This window comes from Euprymna scolopes, chromosome 7 (genome assembly GCF_053919585.1).
Source record: "Euprymna scolopes isolate OS-2025 chromosome 7, ASM5391958v1, whole genome shotgun sequence".
Classification (NCBI taxonomy): Eukaryota; Metazoa; Mollusca; class Cephalopoda; order Sepiida; family Sepiolidae; genus Euprymna; species Euprymna scolopes.
The window spans coordinates 18,142,197-18,163,732 of NC_136488.1; the positions used below are offsets into that span (position 1 = coordinate 18,142,197).

The 21,536-nt window shown below is 38.3% G+C and overlaps 1 protein-coding gene across 1 annotated transcript; it reads right to left on the bottom strand.

Annotated features, from left to right (window-relative positions):
- Positions 1–490: 490 nt before the first annotated feature.
- On the bottom strand, positions 491–21,294 carry LOC145279619 (galectin-3-binding protein A-like). Its single transcript, XM_080130829.1, has 3 exons — positions 20,952–21,294; positions 5,036–5,189; positions 491–830 (listed from the first exon to the last, which is right to left on the bottom strand). Exons 1-3 carry the CDS (start codon positions 21,022–21,024, stop codon positions 656–658), a joined length of 402 nt encoding a protein of 133 aa, XP_079986955.1. The 5' UTR covers positions 21,025–21,294; the 3' UTR covers positions 491–655.
- Positions 21,295–21,536: the final 242 nt, after the last annotated feature.

Below are 21,536 nucleotides of genomic sequence, written 5' to 3' on the forward strand. Positions count from 1 at the left end.
TTAGATGTAGTAAACTGCTTATAAAAAACATAATACTCGCATTCACGAACCTCGGTTTCTTACGCTATTTTTTTTATTTCGTTGTTTTTTTTTTAAATCTAAAGAAATACCTACAATATTCCTGTCCAAAATAAATAAGAATTCTGCACCAATTAAAATAGATCTATCGTCATTTTAAGGGAAAGTGTTCTACTGGCATTCAATCTCTGGTGATTTATTTTTATGACATTAACAACAAGCACTCAATCTACTATCCCCATTGTAAAAAAAAACATTCGTTTCATCCCCTTAACACTCGAGAGCATTTTCATGAATAAGGAGTTCCTTTGCAAACACATTCCGTCTGTAGAATACGTTGCCACATGGTTGCTTTCCCGAGGGCTACAACACGGTTGTTTTCAAATGCAAATGTTAACAAGTATTTGCCATGCACCTTTCACATACTGAGTCAGATATTGTTTGGATCGTAAAATGAAAGAAAACCGCAGCATTTTATTTCTAAGCTTTTTATTATTTATTTAGTATCAGTTTACATCAAGACGTTTCTTTAGCACGTGACTAAGTGGGTGTAAGCGGCAACATTATCGAAGAAATAGTTACTTTTTTGTAGGTCATCGTGTCCTGTTTTCCTTTGTACGATGAAGCAAGCTATTTTTTAATTAGGTTGGTCACACATTACACCGGCATCTTCACGGTGGGAACAACAATTTTCACCGCTGTTAAACTTGCACTTGCTCAACGTTGGTTCAAATCCTTTGCAATCCACAGATGTCAACGTAATGTTCCCAGTACCGGGACCGAACCAAGACTTATCGTAAGCAATACCACCCCTGAAATAAAAAGGAAAGCGATTGAAAAATTAGCAATAAAATACAAAAGCGGACAAAAAATTGACCTAATGGATAATATTTCGAACAATGGGATTGACTACGTTTAATTTATTTTGTGCAATCACTAGGTTCACCTCTCCTAAGTCGGTACTGTCTGCTTACAGTGACAAGAAGAAGTCTAGGACGACTGGAAACAATGCCGAGGGAAGCGGAAAACACATACAGCACCTGGTATTCCAAAATGGCCACTCATTTTACTACTTACCAGACTCAACGATGCTTAACTTTAGTAGTCTAACAAAAACCGGTATGTCAGCGTGATTATGCCGTAAATAAATAAATACGAAAACTAAGCAAATACAAAAAACATATATGTTACTGGCCTAATGGACAATGTTTGAACTATAAAATTACTGTACATATATTAAATACTAGCAGAAAACCCGGCGTTGGCCGAGATTAAATTCCCACACTTCCAGTACTTTATTATCATCATTTTTTATTTTCATTATCATTTTATTGTCCTCTAAATCAGTGAAAGTGATTATTTTTTAATCAAATCGACTGATTTTCTGCTCTTGTTGCCTCCTTACTAATTAACCGGAAGGAAGATTGACATGCTTTTCCGCAGTGACTTAACCCACAATACAGCTGTAGCTTACATTGCACTGTAAATAACTTATTGTTGATTTTATACAATTATTTTGATATAATGGCGTGTAGTTATCTATCTATCTATCTATCTACTATTATATAAAAAAAGAACTTTGTCTGTGTCTGTGCATGAGAGAGAGAGGGAGAGATAGAGAGAGAGAGAGAGAGAGAGAGAGAGAGTTCCCTCTCCGAAACAGCTGGTCCGATTTGTATGTAATTTCAGGCAAATGTACTTTATGTATCTAATAGAGTTCTTAACTAGGTTTTCCATCGGAATACCTCCGATAAATATCGATAATCGAAAAACTCTGATGAAATTTACAGGTGATGTTGACCAAAGTAAACACCTTATACAGCGTAATACGACAAGTGCATTTAGGAAGTTTTATTACCACACAAGCAGAAAATCTCGGCATATTTAATCAACATTAGGCTCTTTGATATGACAAGGGCACATTCGAAATTAATGTTCCTTTTTAGAAAACAATTGAAATGTGACACTTGACTATTGCATTTTGAACTTTAATTCGAACCATTATACGAAAAAAATAAGTTTATAAAATCAACAGTAGTTCCTCTTCAGTGCAACGTAGGCTAAAATTAAGTCACAGCGAGTGGACATGTGAAGTTTCTTCTGGTGCACCACGATGCGTCCCTAACTAGAGCAGACATCCAATCGATTTGATTGAAACATGAACGATTTCATCGATTTCGATGACAATAAACACAATTGGAAGTGTAATAAATTCGAAGATCATCATTCAATCTCAAACAACGCTGGACGTCCCTGCTAGTAAAAGGTTAAGATACAAAACTTAATTATCATTTTTCAATTATTCTCTAAACAGTAATATTAATTCTGAACGTGCCGCTGTCATATCAAAGAACATACTTTTTAATTACACGTTTACCCTAAACAAGGTACAGTGCCACTTTGATGTAGGAAGCTACTATCTAGGACATAATGGCAAAGATATTATGTAGGGAGTTGAGCAGCAAGATGACTGTTTACATAACACTTGAATTACACATATGCATAGTAGGGTCGGGGAAGCAGGAACCCGGAAGGGAATTCTAAAGTTTAGCAGTTTTGATGAAGAAACTATTAGAAGAAAAGTTTTTCTGGAATATGGGGATCTCTACTGTATAGGGTGGGATTTTGCTGCTTGTCGGGTTTCTTAGGGGTTATTTACGTCGAGGGGTACAAAGGTTTGTATTTCGTCGGAGCATCTACCATTAAAATACTTGTAAAACAGGCAGAGGGATGCAATGCGAGAGAAGCTGAAGTCTAGCTGACAGTTCGAGACATTAGGTTGGCGACTTCCTTTTGAACCCTTTCCAGGAGTGAGAGACTAGTAGCAGATGCAACAGCCCAAATGTAGCAACACTACACCATACATGGGCGAATGGTGGCCTTTTTTTATAAAGGAATCACCACTTATCAAGGCCCGGAGGACACTCGAGGATAAGGGTTAAAGAGTGTACAGTGGGCAAAAGGACAATATCATAGTAATCGTTAGAAGTGTAAATTTGATAAATTGGATTAGTCACGGGGAACAGACCATTAAGAGTTTGTTTACACTGGACTTGAAGACGGCCATATTGTAGTCAGATGGAAATCAGGTAAACGGAAGAGTTCCACAGGTGTGCAGTTCTTAGATAGAAGTTTGTTCATGGAATCTATTGTGCACAGAAAACACTATCGCAATGAAATAGATGTTATAAAACTATAGCCAGCTTTAAGACTGCTAGCAACTATTATAAGGTGTAATAAAGGATTCGAGAAATTTGTATACTCTGTATGTTAAGTTTAAAGTAGCTGACCAGCAGCTTGGTTCTCCCAATTTTGGCAAATAACAAACAGGGTCCTAAAGAGAGATGTATCTTCTATTTCAACCATAATCAATAGACCTGGGGTAATTTCATCAGCATTCTGACTAAGCAGAATTCTTTACCAAGAACTTTGCAGCATATTCTACCCTTTTCGACCATGACTGCTTACCCACAGTATTTCCTCGTGTGACTGAAAACATGCTATGCGACATACAAATATTCGGGCGTTTTGTTGTCAAGCTTGTCAAAAACCTTAATTCCAGTAAAGCAACTTGCCCCAACGGTCTCTTTGTCATTGTGCTCAAAAGCCCCAATTGGAACTAGCTCCAATACTTACAAAGTTCTTTAAACGTTGTCTCAAGGAGAAAAGCTTCCCACCACTCTGGAAAACTTCATCGGTCTGCATCAAATTTAATATTTCCATAGACCGGTCATCTACCACTTAGTACAGACCAATCAGTCTCCTGTGTATCATGAGTAAGTTGCTGAAATCTGTGATAAATAGAGAAGTGATCAATCACCTCAGCAGAAATAACCTAGTCAGTGATGTGCAATATGTTTTCTGCTAGATTTACAGATGATTTGCTAATTCTATAATATCACATATAATTAGTGAATCTCTCGACAGGGGCTCCATTTCTAGAGCAACAGCTCTTGAGAGATCCAAGGCGTTTGATAGGGTATGATATAAACGTCTACTTCACAAGAACATTTCCAGCTATTTCATAGCTTGAAATGCTCTTTCAATCATTAAATCTTTTCTCCCTGATATGCGTAGAAGCGTTGTAGTCGATGGGCAGAAAACTCAAAGTATCAACGCTGGCGTCCTTCAGGGTTCCATTCTGGGCTCAAGCCTTTTCTGATCTTTAATGATCCTTCAAATCACATTCTTAGAGTGTTTGTAAACATTTATGCAGATGACACCACAATATCTGGCAACATTTCAAAGACCGACAATGATCAACACCTTTTTGATTCTCTTCTTTAAAGACCCTGGAAATCTATTAAGATGCAGAAACAAATTAGCAAAAACTGTATGCATAAAATAAACTTTACTTTACGATCACAACTCATAAGAAAAATAAAATCATACGTATTAAGATAGGATCATCTAATCAGTCAATACATTAGAAAACGTCACATAGAAAACAGTCGAACTCGTCTTATGAAGTTATTGAATGATGAATAAATATACTCACGGCGCGAGAATAACAATGAATCTGAGTGTTTAACTAGCAAGCTAAATTAAGCACTATATTAATCCACATACAATACTGAATAACAATGCGGCTGAACCAGCAACTACCTAAAGCCAGGATTGATACTCGACCGCCACGGCGACCATTAAGATATTTAGCTGTTGCTGAGATTGGCATGAACAAAAAATAACACAGAATCCATGCATTTTATTCTGACGATTTTGTATGAGAATTACAGTCAAATGATTGCATATAGCTGTTGTTGTGTTGTGATAAAATTTTTAATAATTATAATTATTATAAAGTTGTGCAGTGATAAAATTTTTCAAATACACTTATGATATCAGACTGTATAACAGAGTTAACTCTAAAATCAGACTGTTTCAGAGATATTTGAGAAATCTTATCATCGCACAAGCTACATACAATCTTTCGAGCTTAGTCCCGCTAGGAAATCGTCAGGCTAAAACAGTAAGTGATCAGTACATTGTGATACAAAATGATTAACGATTCACTTACGTCATTCCAAGGGCACGACATATAACCTTAGCGTCGGCATCGTCCCAGTCGTCATCACAGATCGTACCCCATTCCCCATCAATCATCACTTCCACTCGTCCGTAATATACTCCACCTAATCCGGTCAAGCGTATTCCTTGAATTCTTTTTGAATCTGTAAAAAAAAAAAAAAGAAATGAAATAAATGTAGATGTTTGAAGTAAAACATATCTCAATAAGTCACGAACCTAACTAATAAAACAATTTTAAGAACGAAAATCGACTTTATATCCATTATGTTTGTCAACATAGTCTCTTTCATGAATGAATGAGCCTTTAGTCTTCATCTTAAACCATATCTTGGAATCTTACTCAGTTGGGTTGGCGAAGTTTCTTCCACATCCGCTGTCTCTTCTTATCCCACTTTGATATCATTTGATGCGACTGTAGAAAAGTTTAATTAATTCTAATAATTTAATATCCCGGCTGTCTTACTTAAAAGAACGGTTGCCACGTCCCACTCTACATGAAAATAAATGTTCATGGAAAGAAAAAAATGACAAAAAAAGTTTACTTTACATTAGTTACAAAAATAAAGAAAAAATGCAAAAAATAGTGCTTTTTTGTTTAAACATTTGTTTACAAAAATATTAAAAAAACACACAAATATTGGTTATCTTATTAGATTTTTTCAATTTTGTTTGACTAAAAAATTGGTTGAGAAAAATACAACTCGTTTATTTTTTTCACTTAAAAATGTTACAAGAATAAAACAGAAATTGTTACAGTAGAGTGGTGTTTCTTTATATATATATATATATATATATATATGTGTGTGTGTGTGTGTGTGTGTATTGGTGATCTATTATATTTAAAGTGTTTCTTCAGTGTTTTCTTTGAGTAGCGTTTTTACACTTAGATAATCGGCGACGCTCGGCGAAAACCGTTGGTTGACGCCATGTTCCGAGCAAAATCGAGCGGACAATTAGTTACGCCTGGTTCTAATTTTGCACAAGTACGAAAATGGTACTTTATGCTCCGTTGCTAAATACTCAGCATTATAAGGGAAGGATCAAAGGCAAGTAGAGTAATACTGTGAATGATGGGCACCTGCACACACAGATGTGTAGCAGCTAATGAAAAAGGAGTCATCAACTCGCCCTCGACTATAATCGGCTACCTAGCTTAGCTTTGCTATCGTTGCGATCGATTAGTGACACTATGCATTGTTTTGGTGATTGTTAATTTCATATTGGGAACCTGGAAACAGGAAGCCAAGAAACACAAAATGTGCTTTTCCCTCAATAAGTATAACTAAATGGATACTCACAAAGACGATGGAATCAACCCTGTTGTGCTCAAATAATTGTGAGTGTATTTACGCATTGATACCATTGAAAACGGCATGAACACCTAATCTCCCTCCAAGCTATGGGTAAGATATAAACTTGAAAGTGAAAGTTTTGCAATAGTTATTTATTCTGGCAATACCATAAAACTACATCCGGTGATGAGGCACTAATTTGGGAGTCTGAAAAATGTAGAACCATCCCTTAGTCACCCCAGGTCATCTCTAGATTATTTAGGATTGAATATGGGCACCAGCATTTACCGTAGTTTCTCAAGCCGCCTGGGATCAGCATCAACTGATTTTAAAATAAACGTTTTTGTCTGTCTTACTAATGCACCATAAATGAATAAAAGAGTCACATCTCTGTCACCATTCTGAAATCGGCGAACCCATCTCATAAATGTATTGACATCAACAGCATTGTCTTCGTAAACTTTGCTCAGGCGTGGATGAATGTTAATCGGTTCAATTTTTTCTGCATGGAAGAATTCAATGACGCATCATTGCTTCTGACGCACGTCCATAACAGAGTTTTTTTTCTGAGCATGTCACACCGTCATTATCTGTAACAAAAAACGAAACTTATTTATTTTAAAAGGATTTGTTGGAAAAAATATATTTTTACTGCAAAAAATATAACTAAATTTACGGTAATTCTTATTTACTTGTGTTAAAATTTTGTATATCAGCGTTTTGGATTTATTGTCTGACAGTGGTGGCGTCAGCTTTTCTCGGCAACCTTTCGGGTTGCTTACCGTGAACTGCCGGAAAATGTCAACGCAATCTTGGGTCAAATTCTAGATCAGTACCTAAAATTCAAAAGAAATTCACAACCTGGAATAGACGCGTACTTCGGCTAATTGAAAATCCCTATACAAAATATATTTAAAGTTTGCGAGGATTAAACTCTAAAGTATTTTCCACAAAAGCTTCTTTATTATTAATCCAGCAAATTACATATTATGTAACATAAGAAAGTTATAAACAGATTAAATGTCGAGATATAACTAAATGACACTGAAACACGCAAGGGCATTGTTATAACAAAGGACACAAGAAGCGGGGGGGGGGGGTACTCGTTTCTATGATGGATGACAGCGTGCAAAATAAATTTGCATATTAAGTCTCTTGATGAGTCATTAATGCCCATCGGTAGAGGATGTCCGCGTAAATTACGGCCGTGAATATCCGGATCTGCGAGGAAGAAAAAAAAAACAAACAAAAAAACGCCTGCCTACACATATTGAAGGTGTTCAGTTTTGATGTTGATGAAATCTTGAACACTCACGTGTTGAATTATTTGACAATTCAGCATTTGCAAAAGCTAAGCATGTTTTAGTGACATTTTAAGAGCGCTGTGTCAGGACTTATTTTTATTATTAATACTCACTAGAAATTCACCCACGAGACATCACCAACGATTTCCCAATGATAATAACCGGTTGTGTTCTCTAGAGTCTGAATGATAACAAGTCTCCTCAGATTTCATCCGCTATCCACATCTTTCGATAACCTTTTCACATGATATTGCGTTATCAAAACAGCCGTTTACCATTGATTTCTCGGTGGAAACATCCAGTGGTTTTCACTGAAATTCAAGTGGCAATATGCCTCCATAAGCTACTAGTACTCTTCACACTGATCCAGTGGTAGTTTAAAAAGTGCTCTCTGTCATACGTCTTTCAATCTCCTTGACCCTTCACGATTATTTTGTGCGAAATCAGCAGCTTTGTGTTTTTTTTTTGGGGGGGGATCCACAGTTTTTCTTACAATTTACTATTATTATTGTATTTATAATGAGTTTTCACACAGACGATCATCAAAGATTTATCTTCGACAACAACCTGTGGTGTTCTTTGGAGTCTAGATGGCAATAAGTCTCCCTACATTTCCAGTCCTCTCCACCTCTTCCGATAACCTTTGCAAACGAATTGACGTTTTCGCAATAGCCATTTACCATACATTCCTCACTGGCACCGTGCATTGGCCTACATTGGGATTTTGATGGTATTAAACAAAGATTCTAGTTCTTTTCGCACTCATCCAGTGGAGATCTTTCCATCCTCCTTAACTTTTTATGACTATTTGTTGTGGTGTCAGTTGATGCCAACACTACAATTTTTCTTATATGGTTTCAGTTTCCTGATTCTATGTGGTGTTCTATCTTTTTGTTTTATTTCGTCATTTATGAGGTCGTTTACCCTTTGGAGCTCCTGTGGATTAGTTTCGGCATTCAAGGGGTTTCCTTCATATTTCAGCCGTTTTCATTATTGTTATTCGTTGTATCTTCTCAAACATACCTATGATTCAAATCTCTACCATTCTATCTTCAAAGTTTTCGAAATTGTTCCCAGTACTCCTATTATTATGAGTGTCATCTTGACTTTCTTTATCTTCTATATCTATTTTAGCTCACTCACCAGTTTTATAGATTTCCTTCGTTTCTCAGTTGCCTTGGTATTCAAATCTTGTGGTTTCCTTGAATGGTGAAGTCTATGATCTCGCAGGATTTTTCTTTCCTGCTAACTATTATCTCATCCGGTCTACTAGCTTGGATGGGTTTATCTGTTTGTAAGTCTATATCCCATAGGATTTGTGATTTCCGCTTTCAATGATTTCTCCCGGTTTCTGCTTGTACTATTTGCCTGTATTAATGATGCAGTTGTTTTTATACCACCTTTCACGCTTGACTGTATCTATCTTTATATTTTTGGGGTATAGTTTGTTGCATTCAATTGTTATGTGGTTTATTGTTTCGTCTCTTTGTCCACATAGTTTACATTTGCTCTCTTCTTGTGTCTTGTCTATCTTCGCTTTGATGTAGTTTGTTTCAATCGCGTTATCTTGTGCAACTGTTAGTAGGGATTCAATTTCTCTGTTTAGGTGTCTTTTTCGCAGCCATATCCAAGAGATTTTGTTTGTCTAATCTTTAGTCATCTTATGAATCGTCTATGTAGCTGTTTCTCTTCATAGTTTTATATTACCGTCTTAACCCCTTGTCTCCCTGTTCTTTGCCTTTTTTTCAATTTTTGCAGTATTTTTTGTATTTAATTCTATACTAAGTGTATCTTAATTACAATATATATTTTTATATTTCATAATGTGTGTTTATTGATGTTATACTCCACTATTAATAATAATATTATTTAATTCTATATTGTCTACTTAGAAAACCCAAATTATAAAACATTGTAAAAATCGCATCCCAGGTAAAAATAATTGATCATTCATCTCCCCGAAAAGGATCACCCTTAACTGTGTAGAAATAACACCTTACAAATGAAAGCACTTAAGGTGAGAGGCAATAACTCGCTCCCGCCACGAAAGGTGTGACTGTATCGCCTATGTTAACTTCAACAAATGTGCCCCCACACTCGCTCAGTACTTAAAGGAATGGCTGTTTATTCAACAGACAGAAAGTGGATATCTTCGTTTTTCCTTGTCATTTTATATTCAGAAAAAGTTTGCTCTTGTTTCCCAGCCTCATATATTAGTTGCTAGTTGCTTTTTCAGTTAATACCACCACCACTAACAACAACAACAACAACAACAACAGAACCACCGCTGTCTACACTGCTGTCAACGCCGCAGCCAACACCGCTGCCAACGCCGCCAAGAAGAATGAAAACGAATATATTATTAGTTCTTGTTTACTCAATGGACATCGACACTATGTCCTCGTGGAAAATTAAATGACACTCAGTAAATAATTATATTGTCGCTGGCCAATTAGGATGAATACCTACCGAATATAGTACAAGCTCGTGGTTCAAGTTCTACGTAAATCGGTCAAATCCCCTCGTGTATCCCGCCTCTCTTTCTCTCACTCTCTTTCTGTCTGTCTGTCTGTCTGTCTGTCTCTCTCTCTCTCTCTCTCTCTCTCTCTCTCTCTCTCTCTCTATATATATATATATATATATATATATATATATATATATATATATATATATTAGCATGTTTGGAGGTGTATGCTGAGCAAAAAAAAAAAAAAAAAAAAAAAATAACGGTAATTTTTTTTTTAACTTTGACCCCTATTATGATCCCTTAACATTTCTAGTTTTGGGCTAAAATCAAGTTATTAAGTTAGATCCATGTCCAAGGAACCTATATCTAAAATTTCAAGTGTTTAGACCAAAAGTTGTCGCAGGAGTTTGATAGAGTTCTCAAAGGTCAAATCGTTGAACGTTGACCCTTTAACAGCCAAATTTCTGGCCGAAAACTGATCACATCTCAGTACCCTGTATATCAAATTTCGAGTCTGTAGGCTAAAAATTGACAGAGTTATTGCGTAGGGAAATGTACACAGACGGACATACAAACAGATACATAGACACGTTCACTTTTAAAGATATATTGATAGATAGATAGATAGATTTGTTTAACAAAAATATATACGTATACATAACTATATATGCAAACAATATTGTGCTTACTATAAACTTTTTTCGCAAATATTATGCAACTATAAATCATGTAGAATATCTGCATGAATATAATTACAGATAATAGTTAACTAAAGATGATTATCCCATTAAAAAACCGAAGCAACTAATAGGGAATTAATTAAAATGAATGTTTAAAAGAATACGCAAATTAGCTAGATCTTTTGCTAATTAATTCAATTCCACAACCAAGATATAAGAAAATTGTATTTTCTTTTTAAATAAACAGAAAAGAGGCTTGCCTTTTTTCTGTTGTTCTTGGCCTTCGGGCCGGGATCAAAGTGTAGGTCTCCAGCTTGACAAGAATTGGTTGGAGGTACGGTCAAAGGTGGAGGCTGCAGTCAGTTCGTGGCTTCCAAGGAAACTTTCCTTAAAGGGTAGAGCTGAGGCGTGCGCCACTTACGTCTTTCCTCTCATCCTTTACCGACTGGCCGTACTTCCCCTGCCTGCACAACACCTAAAAGCTCTCGTCGAACTCTTGTCCTCGCTCCTTTGGGACAGAGGAAGACACTGGGTGAGCAGACAGGTCTGTATTCAACGTCCGTGTGAGGGAGGCTTGGGAATGCCGGACTTGAAGTGTCATCGAGATGCTGAGAGACTGGCCTTCCTGAGCAACTATATGCAGGAGGACCAACCGTGGCACCCCGTGGTTACTGCCGCCTTCCCCGACCTCGTTCTCGACCCTTCCATCGAGAGCCGTCGCAGGCCGCGGGGAGAATCTGCCTACATGAAAGAGTGCCGAGCCGCGCTAAAACGACTACCAAGGTCCAGTGACCTTGTGACTGCTACCCGTAGGGAACTCCACAGGGATCTAGTGAGGGAGGCCGCTGACGACCCGCTATGCGCGCGTTTGGGGTGGCAGCAGAGTGAGATCCGCTCCGCGTGGAGCTGGGCGCCAGGTTCGAGTCATCTGAACAATTCGGAGTTCTCTCTGACCTGGCGATTGGCCCGAAATGCACTTCCACTCAACAACATACAATGCAGTTCTGGGTTTCTGGAGTCGCCCGATTGTCCCCGTTGTGGGACAACGGCTGTGGAAACTACGGATCACGCTTTCTTTGATTGCCGCGAACTCCGCCAGTACTGGTCGTATGTCAGTGGGGTGACGGCTCGCATCGATCCTGAGCATCCTCGCCCAATTACTGTATCCAATGTTGTGGACAACGTGAGGCCGCCGTGGGACCGGGAAAGACAAATGGTCTACGTTACGATTCTGGCCGTGGCGAGAATGGTGATTTGGACGTCGCGTCTGCAAGGTTGCCGGGGGGTGTTGTCTTTTTCTGATCAAGATCTGATCGCGTTCTTTAAACACCAACTACGGGTGAAGATCAGATGTGATAGAAGAAGGCTGCATCGCGCGGCATTTGACAGAAGATGGATACATGTGGCAAGTCTGTGTGTACGAAGAGGAGCCAAATTCGAATACGTGTTCCCCGCCTAGGTGTGGAACGCGCAGTTCTGTAAAGTTAAATTAAACAAGTAGTCTCTCAGCTAGCTGAGTGTGTGTTCCATCCCTCCCCGATTAGGAAGCCTCCAAGATCCCCATCCCCTCTTACCTGCAATTTTTGTTTTTCACCCCTTCCTCTAAATTTTACCCATCTTGGAGAAAAAGAAATACAAACTAACCTCCATCCCTTACCCACAAAATTTTCTTTTCTCCATTCACCCCCATCTAGAGGGCATCCCCACCTAGAGACTGACCCGCAGAAGCGAGGTTCCTTTTACAAACCTAGTGGAACGGGCAGTCTATCAACTAGACGGGGTTGGGAGGGTCCTACTAATCACCTTTTGTTTTTTCTTCCCCCTCCCTCGACACAAATGAATTATTGTTACCATTTTATTGTTATCTTTTTTGTTTTTACACGTCAATAAAAAATGTTTTAAAAATTGGGAGTTACTAGGACGTCCCCCAAGATGAAAGGGTGAATGCGGTATTATGGTGAAAGAAGATACTAGCTGGGAGAAACTTTTGACTTTGTTTAGTTCTGGAGCGACAAGGATGACCAACGACCCCCAAAATCCCCCCTTTTGAGTTGGCCATGTGCCTAAGTTTTTTGTTCACCGTTAATTTTACTGTATTTTTTTAACATGAATAAAAGATTTAATATCTCAAAGTGTAGTATCTGTTCCGGCAGATACTGCAAGCTTTGACTAGCTATGACTAGCAAAGACCAGATGTGGGGGCAACCCCACATGTCTGACCTTTAACCAGCTCCCATTTCCCACCTCTCGGGAGCTGGTCCCCTTTTCCCTTCCCCCTCCCTTCACTCCTCACATTAAAAATTGGCCTTGTGCCTAATTTGCTCGGTGGGGGAGCAAATAAATACCATCTGTTCCGGCAGATACTGCACTTGAGATGGTTTGTACCAGTCAATGGAGGGGAAACCCTCTATACTGGGACAATTATTATTTTTGGTAACCAGAGTGACCCCTTTTAGGGGAGCTGGTTTTTACCTCACATTAAAAACGGCCTTGTGCCTAATTTGCTATGTGGGGGAGCAAATAAATACCATCTGTTCCGGCAGATGCTGCAAGCTATGACTAGCTATGACTAGCTATGACTAGCAAAGACCAGATGTGGGGGCAACCCCACATGCCTGACCATTAACCAGCTCCCATTTCCCACCTCTCGGGAGCTGGTCCCCTTTTTCCCTTCCCCCTCCCTTCACTCCTCACATTAAAAATCGGCCTTGTGCCTAATTTGCTCGGTGGGGGAGCAAATAAACACCATCTGTTCCGGCAGATACTGCACTTAAGATAATTTGTACCAGTCAATGGAGGGGAAACCCTCTATACTGGAACAATTATTATTTTTGGTAACCAGAGTGACCCCTTTTAGGGGAGCTGGTTTTTACCTCACATTAAAAACGGCCTTGTGCCTAATTTGCTCAGTGGGGGAGCAAATAAATACCATCTGTTCCGGCAGATACTGCACTTAAGATAATTTGTACCAGTCAATGGAGGGGAAACCCTCTATACTGGGACAATTATTTTTTTTGGTAACCAGAGTGACCCCTTTTAGGGGAGCTGGTTTTTACCTCACATTAAAAACGGCCTTGTGCCTAATTTGCTCAGTGGGGGAGCAAATAAATACCATCGGTTCCGGCAGATACTGCAAGCTATGACTAGCTATGACTAGCTATGACTAGCAAAGACCAGATGTGGGGGCAACCCCACATGCCTGACCATTAACCAGCTCCCATTTCCCACCTCTCGGGAGCTGGTCCCCTTTTTCCCTTCCCCCTCCCTTCACTCCTCACATTAAAAATCGGCCTTGTGCCAAATTTGCTCGGTGGGGGAGCAAATAAATACCATCTGTTCCGGCAGATACTGCAAGCAAAGACCCTATGTGGGGGCGACCCCACAGATAAGACCTTGGTCAATGTAGGGGCAACCCTTCATACCAATTGTCACTATCCAGCTCCCCTACTCCCCGGGGAGTTGGTCCCCATTTCCCCTTCACTCCTCACATAAAAAATCGGCCTTGTGCCTAATTTGCTCGGTGGGGGAGCAAATAAATACCATCTGTTCCGGCAGATGCTGCACTTAAGATAATTTGTACTAGTCAATGGAGGGGAAACCCTCTATACTGGGACAATTATTATTTTTGGTAACCAGAGTGCCCCCTTTTTGCCTACTTTTAGGGGAGCTGGTTTTTACCTCACATTAAAAACGGCCTTGTGCCTAATTTGCTTAGTGGGGGAGCAAATAAATACCATCTGTTCCGGCAGATACTGCACTTAAGATAATTTGTACCAGTCAATGGAGGGGAAACCCTCTATACTGGGACAATTATTATTTTTGGTAACCAGAGTGACCCCTTTTAGGGGAGCTGGTTTTTACCTCACATTAAAAACGGCCTTGTGCCTAATTTGCTCAGTGGGGAAGCAAATAAATACCATCTGTTCCGGCAGATACTGCAAGCTATGACTAGCAAAGACCAGATGTGGGGGCAACCTCACATGCCTGATCTTTAACCAGCTCCCATTTCCCACCTCTCGAGAGCTGGTCCCCTTTTCCCTTCCCCCTCCCTTCACTCCTCACATTAAAAATTGGCCTTGTGCCTAATTTGCTCGGTGGGGGAGCAAATAAATACCATCTGTTCCGGCAGATACTGCAAGCTATGACTAGCTATGACTAGCAAAGACCAGATGTGGGGGCAACCCCACATGCCTGACCATTAACCAGCTCCCATTTCCCACCTCTCGGGAGCTGGTCCCCTTTTTCCCTTCCTCCTCCCTTCACTCCTCACATTAAAACTTGGCCTTGTGCCTAATTTGCTCGGTGGGGGAGCAAATAAAAACCATCTGTGCCTAATTTGCTCGGTTGGGGAGCAAATAAATACCAACCCCACATATAAGGCCTTGGTCATTGTAGGGGAAACCCTTCATACGAATTGTCACTATCCAGCTCCCCTACTCCCCGGGGAGTTGGTTCCCATTCCCCCCCTTCACTCCTCACATAAAAAATCAGGTTTGTGCCTAATTTGCTCGGTGGGGGTGCAAATAAATACCTTGTCTTTTTTCTGTTGTTCTTGGCCTTCGGGCCGAGATCAAAGTGTAGTATCTGTTCCGGCAGATACTGCAAGCGAAGACCATATGTGGGGGAAACCCCACATATAAGACCTTGGTCAATGTAGGGGCAACCCTTCATACCAATTGTCATTATCCAACTCCCCTACTCCCCGGGGAGTTGGTCCCCATTTCCCCTTCACTCCTCGCATTAAAAATCGGCCTTGTGCCTAATTTGCTCGGTGGGGGAGCAAATAGATACCTTAGCCTTCGGGCCGGGATCAAAGTGTAGTATCTGTTCTGCAGATGCTGCACTTAAGATAATTTGTACCAGTCACTTGAGGGGAAACCCTTTATACTGGAACAATTATTATTTTGGTAACCAGAGTGCCCCTTTTTGCCTACTTTTAGGGGAGCTGGTTTTTACCCCACATTAAAAACGGCCTTGTGCCTAATTTGCTTTGGTGGGGAAGCAAATAAATACATTAAATAAATAGAAAAGAGGGGTTTTAATATGAATATCGATACACACAAAAGAAAACCGAATTTATAGGAGTATATATATATATATATATATACTAGCAAAAGTACCCGCCGTTGACTGGGTTCAAAAACAGCCTAAAGAAAATGGACTCTGATTTATGAAAGTATGATAGGTTATTAAAAGGAAGGGTTGTAATGAAACCCTTCCTTCAAACTGAAACATAATTATCAAAGTATACTTACGCAGATAGATATAAAAAGTCTTTATTAAAGTTTGTGCCTATTCTATGGAGGCCAGGCGCGAACGTAGACCCCACAATTTTAATGAACCACTGTTCTGACAGATCAAACTTACCCATTCCTGTGTCTCGATACATCTTCTATCATTATATGCAATCAGATTTTTAAAATAGTCAACCATATAGGAGCCTATTCGTGGCCAGACACATACACACACACACACACACACACACACACACACACACACACACACATTAAGCTTTATATTATATATATATATATATATATATATATATAAGCATAAAATACATGATATGTCATAAAATGAAATGCTCTAAAAACATACAAGTACAGGAATACACACATACACACGCGTATATACTGTTTGACTGTAGAAATAATTATATAATCTATCACATTATATATATATACACACACACACACACACACACACACACACATATATATATATATATATATATATATATATATATAGCGTATTAAGCGATGCTCTTTGTGTAAACAAATTGAGCTTAGGTATTTAGACAATGTCAAAACATTGGTAATTCACTGCCTGCATAGCGCAACGGTTAGAAGCTCCTACTATCGTTTGGGCTATCGATTCTGGCTTACTTTCTTGCCGCATTGATCTGTGAAAGAGTGAAACAGAACCGTATGTGGATGACTACGCACGTACACACACACACATATATATATATTAGTATATTTAGGCAGCATTTTTTTTCTTTTATGCACGTTTCATTAAATAGCACAGACAACTCTTGCTTATTTTTCTTGTAATCCTCCTTTTCTCTTTGTCGGACCATTTTCCGAACGTTTTTTTTTTCGAGAGAAAAAAGAAATTTCTCGTAATTATTAGATCAGGGTTAAGAGTTCGAATGTAGCAGATTTCATTTTTTTCCATCATATTTTCCCTTTTGACAATGGTTTCAATCATTTGTTTGATTAAAAATCCGATAATATGCGTAAACGCTTACTTTCTTAAGTGGTCTTATGATTTTGACCAGGACTCTGTGTGTGTGTATATATATATATATATATATATATATATATATATATATATATATATATATATATATATATATGTTACTCATGCACTTATTAATCCGTGCTGAAATAATAACGTTATTATTTAAAAAGTCATTCTTAACATGGGGAGGAGAGGGGTGTTTTGTACCTATTCTGTACTTTAACCTTACAATTGAATAAAAAACCCCCATAAAATTTTAATTAAACTTGAAAATACGATTTAAAAAATAGCGCGAATCAGTAAGTACAGTAGTACCATATATATATATATATATATATATATATATATATATATATATATATATATATATATATATATATATATATATATATATATAGTGAGAGAGCGAGAGCAGTTTGAGGAGGGAATAAGAGCAATTAACGACTAGTACAACTTGTTTTTCCATGGCCGGTCTAGACGATGGTGTGTCTTTATTATATTTTTTCATTCGTGGAGGTTTCCACTGTCCAGACTGCTGGGCAGGTTGCACAACCACTCCAGGGGCCGGCATTAGACGACCCCCTTCGTGATGTAAGGTGCTTCCCGGATCCAAGGCCGCACTACCGGCACATAGAAGTGACATTCGACTTCAACAGCAGGCGGAAGGGACAGACGCAACTTGACACAGGCAGCAAATTCTGGATGATGATAACCCTGACTACGTACCTCGCATGTACGTGTCGTAGCATTTCAGGGATCCTATAATCACCAGAAACGAGAGATCACCCAGATCCCTCGGGGAAAGCCCCAGACAAGCGAGGTCGGTGCTACTTGTTGGGTGGAGCAGGCTCGATATGTGAACAATACCGGGGTATGCCTTACCGGGAAAGAGGCTCCACGGGCTAGCACCTGGAAACGAAGAGCATCGTTAAACAGGGGGAAGTTGCAATTCTCGATCTTCCCATGACGCCATGCGGCATGGCCGTTGTCGCCGACGACGGTCACATCCAGTACAACAGCCATGCGGGGGTTTTGCACAACGAGATCTGGCTTAAGAAAGCTCCTACGCATCGGGACCCTAGGTTCTTCATGGACCGTCAGGTCTTTCTTGCGTATGAACTTGGCCAGATGATTAGTCACTCGGTTGGGTCGCGCGCATCTGGCATCGTGGGTGATGGCCAAGACTCTACATTCGAATTTCGTTTACACCAGCTGAATTTTAGCAAGCTGCCAAATATTTGTAAATAATATGCTCTGATTATATGAATTTGTCTCTAAAAATATTAATACGCAAAAGGAAAATATAATAGACACTGCAACCGTCAACGTTCTTATGATAATACTATACATTGCCATATCTTTCTTTTATCCATGGTCAGAGAATACTGCTCTACAGCTAAAATAGTATATCACGTGGTAAAAATTCCTCTCAAACAGGGGGAAATATGCACTTTTTCGATCTTCTCCGAAAGTAAAATTCTCGTCCCCAGACCATAACATTCAGCACTCCCTGCATACTTCCCCCCCCAGAAGCCTCCACTTCTTCAATGAAAACAAGCTATCTACCCCCTCCATCACCTCTCTGCTACCCCAACGTCTTCTCAGAAGGGACAAAGAAGAGAAGTTAGAAAAAAACTGGTTTATTTTTTTCAGAGGAAATAGGTTTTTAAGGTAACGCCAGTCAAAGTGGTCCTAAGAAAAGAGAACTATAAAAAGGACACCAGGAACTTGTGTCCATGCAAACTGGAAATCAATAGGACATTTTGAACCTTGAAAGCTGTGCAAATGCAAAATACTAATAGTCGAGAGTAGTAGGGATAAGACAAAAAGAGTTTGAGAGAATGAAAGAAAATGCAAACAGCTGATTTAATTTATCACCTCTTAATCTTTTCATTACGATGAGGAAACGATTAATTTACAAAAGCTTTGTGTTGGGACGGCCTCACTCAGAAGGCACTCCCTATTTAGAGCCATTCAAATCCATTTCCCCTTAGACATTGGCGACTTTTCTCATAATTGTTTCATAATTATTGTGATAGAAGACGGTAATCTAGAGCAAGATATCGATACATAGAAACCGTCAATGTTCGTTTCATGTGCCAAACTCTAAACTATCACAATTACACTCAGATAAACTAGCTTATTAGCGCGTAATTATCATGGTGCACTGTCTTGAGACATTCAACACATTTTTATTATCGATCAAGCTGGTTCTCTTTTTTAACGGATTGAGATTTTCATGAATACAACTCTTTGGATAATTCTAGCGAGTGACTGAAACACGGTCTTGGAGTCTCAATTTAAATCACGAGAGGCGGGGATTTTCTATGGGTTCAAACGCGGGGATATTAAAACATTTTGCAATTTTGTTAAAAGTTTGACGTCACCGATAAATGGCGAAATAAAACAAAAAACGTAGCATAATATGGACATAGACTCGTAGCCACAGCTCCAATTCGGTGATACTTTCGAGTTACATAGACAGGTTCTTAAATCGGACAATGAACCAGTGAGTTTTATAAGTTAGATTTAAAGGGAACATAATTTAAAAAATCAGATCATAATACACAGTGACCACCCAAAGATGCTACACTTTCCGATATATAAAGAGTTTAATTCAAAATGTGAAAAATCCAATTAATATAAATTGAGACATTCATCAATAAAAAAAATCACATATAAAATCTAGATTTCGACTAAAAGCTTATTTATTGAAAGCAAATGAAGATTATACAGATACAACTTTATGTAAACATTATTTACGGCTTAATTGTTAAAATACAACACCTTTCATGATGATTTTCTTCACAATTTTCGTTCAAAATCTTGTAAAGTAGCCGTAACTTTTGAACTGTATCCTTATCCTTCAAACCTCTCGGCTTTGTTTGATAAAATGACAATATAGTTAATAAACCACAGTAAAGAGTGTATTATGAAATGTTTGAACATTTACGTGATTAGTTTCATTCGTATTCTTTTTTCAGATTTAAAATAATTAAATAAAGTAATTCTATAAAATCAATTCGTTTCGATTCGTTAAAGCAATTTGTCGTTTTACAATTGCCCGTGAAGAAAGCAATGTTTAGATATTTTTTAAATTTTCGTTTAGAAGAATATAATTACAAAATATTGACAAAATAGCAGAGGTTTTCGTTTTTCATCAGATAAAACACGTTTATAATCTTTAATAAAAATCAAAGTAATTATTATTTCATAAATTACTTTTCTTGAAAACACTCGATCTCATATTGCAAGTGCTCTTTGAAATCTTGCTTTCAATACATGACACTATGTGAATTTTATTCCTTAGAAAGCTATATCAAATTCACAAGCAGTCCCCAATCATTTTTGTAATCCTGTCAGCGGAGATAACGACATTAGGATTTGCCATTTCTTGCAGGAAGATATTAATTCACTCATACATATACTGCCTAACATTCTGTAATTATCACTCATATGGTACTGACCAGACTAAATGTTGCTTAACTTCGGCGATCTAACGAGAAACGGTGTGTTTAACCGATTATGCCGTATATAAAGCTAAGTGGCCGACTATAATCAAGGGCGCCGCGAGGACCCCGTTGTTATTAGATGCTACACCGAGGTGTGAGGATAGGCGCCACTTCATTCACAAATTACTCCACTCACTGTTGATCCACACAAACTGCTAAACATTTTTGGTTGGCATCTCATGAACTACTACGCATAGGCTTAGATTTATTTACACTAAATATGTTTGGATTGCAGAAATGATTCTGAATTTTGTTTAAGGATTCTACAGCATTTTTAGGATCATACTGATCTAGTAAAATATAATGAATCGGTGTTATTTCACGTAATGTTCATTATAAACAATATTCCGATTTTTCTTATAGCATGCATACACAAAATCTTCATCTGGGAATAGATATGTACTTACTGTTGGTAACTCCATTAAGACACATCGACATCGCTCCAAGAAAGAGAGAGACAGCAATACAGATTTTAAACATGTTGAAAAGAATTTTAAGGGTTTACAATGCAAATAAAAGTATTTACGGGGATCCTCGTGCTTACTCCGAAATATATAGGTTGTAAAAAGAAACTCAAGTTTATGTATGCGTTGTTTTTGTCTTTGTAAGGAGTGGCACTAAGTATAATTTTAGTTTAGTGTGATTTTAACTTACGTCAGTGAAATGTTAAATTCTTTACATAGTTACAAGCCTCCCCTGAAAAACAAAACAATTATTGCCGGATGTATGCGAACAGCTTTGCTTAATGATAAAACCAGACAGAAGTGAATTCGTTCCTAGGTTTTTAGTCGTTCAAATAAAAAATGCGATATAAATAAACATATAAACAACATATAAATAAAAATATAAAAAGTAAAAGAGGGGATGGGATTTTCTTATATTTGTTTTGTTTTTATTGCCTTAGCAGAATAAAATAATACTGTTAGCTTCTTTACTTCGTCATTTAAACAAAGGAGTCTGTACAAAAGTTAAAGACTCCTTTCATTCTTGCA

Bases quoted from the DNA above. Each gene is read 5' to 3' on its own strand.
- LOC145279619 (XM_080130829.1), bottom strand. From the start codon at position 21,024: ATGTTTAAAATCTGTATTGCTGTCTCTCTCTTTCTTGGAGCGATGTCG. The intron at 5,190-20,951 runs GTAAGTACATAT...TTTTTTTTACAG, and splicing joins TCTTAATGGAGTTACCAACA to ATTCAAAAAGAATTCAAGGA. The intron at 831-5,035 runs GTAAGTGAATCG...TTTTTATTTCAG, and splicing joins TGTCGTGCCCTTGGAATGAC to GGGTGGTATTGCTTACGATA.